This window comes from Scyliorhinus torazame, chromosome 12 (assembly GCF_047496885.1).
Source record: "Scyliorhinus torazame isolate Kashiwa2021f chromosome 12, sScyTor2.1, whole genome shotgun sequence".
NCBI lineage: Eukaryota > Metazoa > Chordata > Chondrichthyes > Carcharhiniformes > Scyliorhinidae > Scyliorhinus > Scyliorhinus torazame.
The window spans coordinates 75,179,166-75,187,347 of record NC_092718.1 but is presented as its reverse complement, the minus strand read 5'-3'; the positions used below and the strand labels follow the sequence as shown (position 1 = coordinate 75,187,347).

Below are 8,182 nucleotides of genomic sequence, written 5' to 3'. Positions count from 1 at the left end.
CCGCCTCCGCCATGGTGGAGGCCGTAGCGGAGGCGGAAGGGAAAGAGTGCCCCCATGGCACAGGTCCGCCCACGGATCGGTGGGCCCCGATCGCGGGCCAGGCCACTGTGGGGGCACCCCCCGGGGTCAGATCGCCCCGCGCCCCCCACCCCCCCCAGGACCCCGGAGCCCGCCCACGCCGCCTGGTCCCGCCGGTAAATACCAGGTTTGATTTACGTCGGCGGGACAGGCAATTCCTGGGCGGGACTGGCAATTCCTGGGCGGAACTTCGGCCCATCCGGGCCGGAGAATCCAGCGGGGGGGTCCCGCCAACCGGCGCGGCCGGATTCCCGCCCCCGCCGAATCTCCGGGAGCAGAGACTTCGGCGGGGGCGGGGGCGGGATTCACGGCGGCCAACGGCCATTCTCCGACCCGGCGGGGGGTCGGAGAATGACGCCCAATGTCTTGGCATGCACCACACTATAGGGTAATCATAATAATCATGTTTATTAGTGTCACAAGTAGGCTAAAATGAACACTGCAATAAGGTTACTGTGAAAATGCCCTCGTTGCCACATTCCAGCGCCTGTTCAGATACATTGAGGGAAAATTCAGAATGTCCAATTTACCTAACAAGCACTTCTTTCGAGATTTGTGGGAGGAAACCGGAGCACCCGGAGGAAACCCACGCAGACACGGGGAGAACGTGCAGACTCCGCACAGACAGTGATCCAAGCCGGGAATCGAACCTGGGACCCTGACGCTGTGAAGCAGCAGTGCTAACCACTGTGCCACCATGCCACCCTGTAGCGAATTCCAGATTAACGAACCTTTGGGAGATTTAATTTCTCCTCACCTGTTTTAAATCTGCTATCCCTTATCCTGTGATTATGTCCTCTCATTCTAGATTGTCCCACAGAGGAAGCATCTCTCTCTCTCAGACAGCTTCCCAGGTGGGCGGTCGAGGGCCTACCAAACTGGGACTGGTTGGAACCGAGCATAAAAGCCCTCTGAGTGAGAAACGGCAGTCCAGTTGTCCCAACAGGGACCGTGATTGCGGATAGTTACTGCCATTGTTAAAAGTAAAATAAATCTGTTCCTTCCTACCGCCGACTTCCTTGCTCATTACATTCCTCCTCAAATAAGGGGACCAAAACCATACACAATAATCCAGGTGCGGTCTCATCAATTGCAGAAACAATTTCCCACTTCTATACTCCATTCCTTTTGCTATCAAAGCCAAAATTCCATTTGCCTTCCTTATTACTTCTTGTATGGGCATGCTACCTTCTGCTCAACACAGATTGTTGACCTGAGTGTCCATGTCGGTGAAAGGAATCAGATTCAGATGATGTGGAAAATATATTTTTTTTATTAATTTCAGTGTCACTTTAATCTGACCATTGCTACATAGAAACTGTGTGCTACAAAGCCGAGATTCTTCGCAGATAACGGCATCATTCATACCAGCCTCTCCGATAACCCAGTAGGTGGCTCTCATTTCCGATAACAATATCTGGACATTTTTTACCGAGAGGTGAAAGTGGCAAGTTTAAACCCATGGTTTCCCCAACCCAGTTATGGTAATCAAAGTGACTACGAAAGCTTGATAAACCCACAGCCGGATCAAATGAGTATCAGCGACTTCTGTAGAAATTTCAAAAATAGTCGCTAAAAAAGAGATTGGTTTGGAGATTATTCGGCAAGTGCCCGGTCACCGGCATATTACACCAATTTTCTTCTGAGAATACCAGACTCCCTATTTCCAGACTGCCGATCACTTCATCCAGCTTTCATTCCCTTCAAACTTGTTTCTAGCCTGTTACCCACTCCCCTCAGCATATTTTAATACATTCTTCACATCATCTCCATACAGCCTCCCCCTACCTTCTCCTCCCTGCACTTCCCCCAGTACTCACCCTCTGACAGTGCACTGCTCCCTCAGTACTGACCCTCTGACAGTGCACTGCTCCCTCAGTACTGACCCTCTTACAGTGCACTGCTCCCTCAGTACTGACACTCTGACAGTGCACTGCTCCCTCAGTACTCACCCTCTGACAGTGCAGCACTCCCTCAGTACTGACCCTCTGACAGTGCACTGCTCCCTCAGTACTGACCCTCTGACAGTGCACTGCTCCCTCAGTACTCACCCTCTGACAGTGCAGTGCTTCCTCAGTACTGACCCTCTGACAGTGCAGTGCTCCCTCAGGACTGACCCTCTGACAGTGCAGCACTCCCTCAGTACTGACCCTCTGACAGTGCACTGCTCCCTCAGTACTGACCCTCTGACAGTGCAGTGCTCCCTTAGTACTCACCATCTGACAGTGCAGTGCTTCCTCAGTACTGACCTTCTGACAGTGCAGTGCTTCCTGACCCTCTGACTGTGCAGCACTCCCTCAGTGCTGACCCTCTGACAGTGCAGCACTCCCTCAGTATTGACCCTCTGACAGTGCACTGCTCCCTCAGTACTGACCTTCTCACAGTGCACTGCTCCCTCAGTACTCACCCTCTGACAGTGCAGCGCTCCCTCAGTACTGACCCTCTGACAGTGCAGCACTCCCTCAGTATGGGCCCTCTGGCAGTGCAGCACTCCCTCAGTACGGGCCCTCTGACAGTGCAGCACTCCCTCAGTACTGACCCTATGACATTGCAGCACTCCCTTCAGTAATGGAAAGTAATGCGTCTGCGTGGATTCTGGGGCTCCTGTCTCCCAGGTGTGGACTCAAATCCATGAGCTCTGAACCTTCACAGGGGGTTGGACAATACTGCAGCGGTGTGGTGGGGTTGGGGGTGGGTGAGGGGGACTTGGCAGCAGAGCCCCCCAGCGAACAGGGCAGAGGACGATGGGATTGCCCAGTTAGGATGAAAGGCGGGGGGGAGACAGTCGACACTGAAAACCACGGGTTTTGGCTGCGGGCCTTGAGGCCACGCTGACGGCGATTGCTGCTGGAGAGGAGGTGGCCGACAAGTGGGAATGGAAGTCAGAAATCTTCACCCTCAATACCCCACCTGCATCACCATTGTTGATGGTGTGGTGGTGCGGGGCGGGGGGGGGGGGGAATATTGGAGTTTTGCTGACTGATACTGTCAAAGGAAGAGGGGGAGTATTCAGGGATATGTGTCGGGGGGTTGGATAAATGGGGTTTGCTCCCTCTCCCCCAGTGGAGGGGACGAGTGGCCTCCAGACCGTTCCCCTGGCTGGGTGAAGAAGGGCATGTTTGAGGATTGCCATGTCCTGTCGCTGAGACGTGTTGGTGAAGATTCCCGTCTGAAACACATCAGGGCACCTGCACAAATACGGAATTTCAATCTCTCACAATGATCTATACCGCATTGGGTGAAAGGGTGTTGACTGATTGGCGAGTCGAATCTGATTGGTTGAGGAATTGCCGTGGAGAATGCCGCAGGTTAGGTGAGCCTCGTGGCAAGACTGACCGCCGATCATCTTGCTGCTGGCATAGTGGTTATGTCCGTGGACTTCTAACCCGGGTCCCAGAGCAATATTCAGGGGACATAGGTTCAAATCCTACCCCAGATAAAATCTGGAATTTAAAGCTGTTCTTGGTTGTGTTTACCGAGACAACTGACATAGTTTGTTGCAAACACCCATCTGGTTTGCTAAAATAGTCACAGGAAGACAGAAGTGTCATGGCACGGAAAGAGGCCATCTGTTTGGCCTATCACCACCTTTCCAAACGAGCATTTCACCTCATGCCATTCTCCTCGCCTCTCCCCGTGACCCAGCACCTTCTTCCTGTTCTGATTCCCTTTTCAAACACTCGATTGAATCTGCCTCCCCCCACCCCCCCACACAATCTCAGGCAGAGTATTCCCGATCCGAACCACTCGCTGTGTGAAAACGATGCCCCTCATGTCACCCTCACTTCTCTCGCCAATCACCTTCAATCACCAATGGTAACCGTTTCTCCCTCTCAACTCTGTCCCAGACCCCCCCATGATTTTGAATATCTCCATCGAATCTCCTCTCAGCCTCCTTCTCTCTGGGTAGAACAGTCCCAACCTCTCCAGTCTATCCTCATTACTGTAGTTTCGCATCCCTGGAACCATTCTTGTGAACCTCCTCTGAACTCTCTCCAATGTCTTCACATCCTTCCTTTAGTGTGTAGCCCAGAACTGTGCACAATATTCCGATGAGGTCTAACTGGTGTCTTTAATAGGTTCAGTATAACCTCCTTGCTCCTGTACTTTGTGTCCCTATTAATACATCCCAGAATACTATCTGCTTCATCAACTACTCTCTCCACCTTTCCTGCTACCATCAATAATCTCTGCACAGATACACCCAGGTCCCTCTGCTCCTGTTCCTCAGTAATAATTTTACCCATTATTTTATACTGTCTCTCCATATTCTTCCTACCAAAATGCATCACCTCACACTTCTCCACTTTGGACTTCATCAGCCAACTATCTGCCCATCCCACCAATTTGTTTATTTTGTTTTGAAGTTCTGCACTGTCCTCTACACAGTTTACATTACTTCCAAGTTTTGCATCAGAAATTATCCCCCTGCTCACTAAGATCGAGATCATTAATAAATATCAGGAAAAGCAAGGGTCCCAATACCAACCGCTAGGGAGCACTGCCACAAATCTTCCTCCAGCCCCCCAAAAAGTCCATTGAGCGTCACTCTCTGCTTCCTATTATTCAGCCAATTTTGTATCCACGTTGCCGATGTCCCTTTTATTCAAAGAGCTATAACTTTTCTCACAAGTCTGTTATATGGCACTGCGTCGAGTGCCTTATGAAAGTCCATGTGCACCACATCGACAGCAATATCCATGAATGCAATTTCAGGAAGGAAATCTAGTGGGTCTGGCCAAGCAGGTCAAGGGGGATGGGCGACAAAATGATGGCCCTACCAGTGACACCCACATCCCACCAAAGAATGAACAAAAGGAACTCGCCTCTGCAGACAAAAGGAATGTCCAGGCATTGGTGCCATTTTTGGGTTAAACAAAAGCCCGATGCTCACTGGTGCATTCTCCACGGCAACACCTCAAACAAAGTCAACTTGCCGAACAATGAGCTAAACTTTTTTCCTGCGGTACAAACTGTTGAGAGAGTCTGAAATTGGATGTTCTTATGCTTGTCCTGAGGAGCACAAGGGACGAAATGCTTCAACAACACGTCCCTCTTTTCTGCAAGACCCTTGCCCCAGCTCTCCAAAGTGGCTGCATCATCCCATGACCTGATTTTCATTCTTTTCTCCACACAGCCGCCCCACCCCCGGAGGCTACCAACTCTTTGTTCTGAGGGACTCATTCCACCATTTCTGACAGCGAGGGTCACTGGACTTCAGCTGTAAACATAGAACATAGAACAATACAGCGCAGTACAGGCCCTTCGGCCCACGATGTTGCACCGAAACAAAAGCCATCTAACCTACACTATGCCATTATCATCCATATGTTTATCCAATAAACTTTTAAATGCCCTCAATGTTGGCGAGTTCACTACTGTAGCAGGTAGGGCATTCCACGGCCTCACTACTCTTTACGTAAAGAACCTACCTCTGACCTCTGTCCTATATCTATTACCCCTCAGTTTAAAGTTATGTCCCCTCGTGCCAGCCATATCCATCCGCGGGAGAAGGCTCTCACTGTCCACCCTATCCAACCCCCTGATCATTTTGTATGTAAAGGTGCTGCCCATTCTGTCCTCGTCTCCCTGCCATCAGCCCCCTCCACCCTCCCTGATGCGTGGTTTCCTTTTAGAGGTGGATATCACAGGATGAAGAGGGCAAGGAGGAAGATGTTGACTGCTAGTTTCATCCTCGCCCAGCCTCCCTTACCCCCACCCCGTACCGCTCATTAACAACGCCCCCCCACCCTAACCCAGAGCAGATTTTAGACCAATTCGACCTGAGAAACCTAAAACCCAACGCAACCCCCCTGCCCCTCCATTGGCCACCAAAAGGAGCCATATCCCCTAGTCCACCCCAAAGCTGTTTCCCCACTACCTCAGCACGAGACGGGTGCAAGTAAGGGCTGTGGGGAAACCGGACCACTCACGGGGTGGTCAGGCTCCATGTTAATGCGACACCCCTTAAGCTCAACCAAGGAAACAATTCGGAGGCTAGACGTAGCAAAGGTAGAGGTAGGTTTCCTCTAAGCTCCAGTCGGAGGGGATCTCCTCTGGCTTGTGGGATTTGATGTGCTTCTGCATGGCCGACAGACTGGAACAGAATTCCCGGCAAACGGTACACTGATAGGGTAAGGCGCCATTGTGAGTTCGAAGGTGCTTGATCATGGCCGAATAGTCACGGGATCGCTGGTGGCAGAGTTTACACTCAAAGGGTTTCTCCCCTGGCAAGGAAAGAAAAAGGAATCAGGTTCCATCATACACACACACTCCACAGGGTTAGATACAGAGTAAAGCTCCCTCTACACTGTCCCCATCAAACACGCCCAGGACAGGTACAGCACGGGGTTAGATACAGAGTAAAGCTCCCTCTACACTGTCCCCATCAAACACGCCCAGGACAGGTACAGCACGGGGTTAGATACAGAGTAAAGCTCCCTCTACACTGTCCCCATCAAACACGCCCAGGACAGGTACAGCACGGGGTTAGATACAGAGTAAAGCTCCCTCTACACTGTCCCCATCAAACACTCCCGGGCCAGGTACAGCACGGGGTTAGATACAGAGTAAAGCTCCCTCTACACTGTCCCCATCAAATTCTCCCAGGACAGGTACAGCACGGGTTAGATACAGAGTAAAGCTCCCTCTACACTGTCTCCATCAAACACTCCCGGGCCAGGTACAGCACAGGGTTAGATACAGAGTAACGCTCCCTCTATACTGTCCTCATCAAACACTCCCAGGACAGGTACAGCACGGGGTTAGATACAGAGTAAAGCTCCCTCTACACTGTCCCCATCAACACTCCCAGGACAGGTACAGCACAGGGTTAGATACAGAGTAAAGCTCCCTCTACACTGTCTCCATCAAACACTCCCAGGACAGGTACTGCACAGGGTTAAATACAGAGTAAAGCTCCCTCTACACTGTCCCCTTCAACACTCCCAGGACAGGTACAGCCAGCACAGCTGATAACAGAGATGGAGTACTAGTAGCCACCACTAGGTGGGGGTACTCCTACACCAATTGGCCGGTGATGGGGGAGACTGCAGAAAGTGGATGACAGGCCAGATCAGAAGGACCACATGGATTTGGATCAGGAGGAGAAGATCCCTCCAACCTGCTCCACCTCTCCACAGGATCAGGGCTTGATCCGCCTCCAATCTACTTTCTTGCTTGTCCTCAGACCCTCCTGTCAATCGGAAATCTGTCTCACTCAACCTCGAATACATTGAGTGACCCGCGGCCCCCAGGGCTCTCTCGGATTGGGGGACTAGAATTCCACAGGCTGACCACCCTCTGTGAGAAGAAATTTCTCCCCCTCTCCATCTTCAACGGGAGACCTGTCATTCTGCAAATTCGCACCCCCTCCTCGTTCCAGACTCCCCCCTCCCCCCCCACCACGCCCACGAGGGGGGAATACCCGTTCAAATTCCACCCCAGTCAATCCCCCATCAGGACACGCTTCAATAAGATCACCTCTCGTTCTTCTAAACTCCAAAGGGTTATGGGCCCGACTTTCCCAACCTTTCCTCCTAAACCCCATCACCTCTGGAACAAACCCAGTGAACACTCTCTAAACTGCCTCCTTTATGCTTGAAGGATAATAACCGGGTCGCCACGCTGTGGATTACTTAACCAGTTGTCAAGAGTTTATGCACTGAGCTGTTGCTCGCTCACAGTCTAAAATGGAAGATGGAAGAGGGGGAAATCTCCCAAATGCCTGAGGGAAAGACAGAGAGAATGGGAGTGAACGAGGTGAAGATGAGAGAGGCAAGAGAGAGAGGCAGAGAAACAGAGAGGTGAGAGAGAGACAGAGAGAGGGAGGGAGAAAGACAGAAAAGGAGGGAGGAAGAGAGGGAGGGAGAACTACAAAAATGGAGGGAGACAGAGAGAGGGAGAGAGTCAGAGAGAGACCGAGAGATTGAGACAGAGAGACCAGGAGCGGGAGAGAGGCAGAGGGAGGGAGGGCGAGTGAGAAAAAAAGACAGGGAGGGAGAGAAAAACAGTGAGGGAGAGCGATGGAGAGGGAGGGAGAGAGAGAGTTAGTGAGGGAGGGAGCGAGAGAGATACAGAGAGAGGGAGGGAGAGACAGAGAGGC

The 8,182-nt window shown here is 51.6% G+C and overlaps 1 protein-coding gene across 1 annotated transcript in view; it reads right to left on the bottom strand.

The window, feature by feature from the left end:
• Nucleotides 1–5,839: 5,839 nt before the first annotated feature.
• The window catches only part of LOC140387059 (zinc finger and BTB domain-containing protein 16-like), a 65,213-nt gene continuing 62,870 nt past the window's right edge, over nt 5,840–8,182 (bottom strand). Inside the window, exon 6 of the mRNA XM_072470071.1 lies at nt 5,840–6,305. Coding sequence (XP_072326172.1) covers nt 6,076–6,305 — 230 coding nt within the window. The 3' untranslated portion in view covers nt 5,840–6,075. The remainder of the gene's footprint in view (nt 6,306–8,182) is intronic.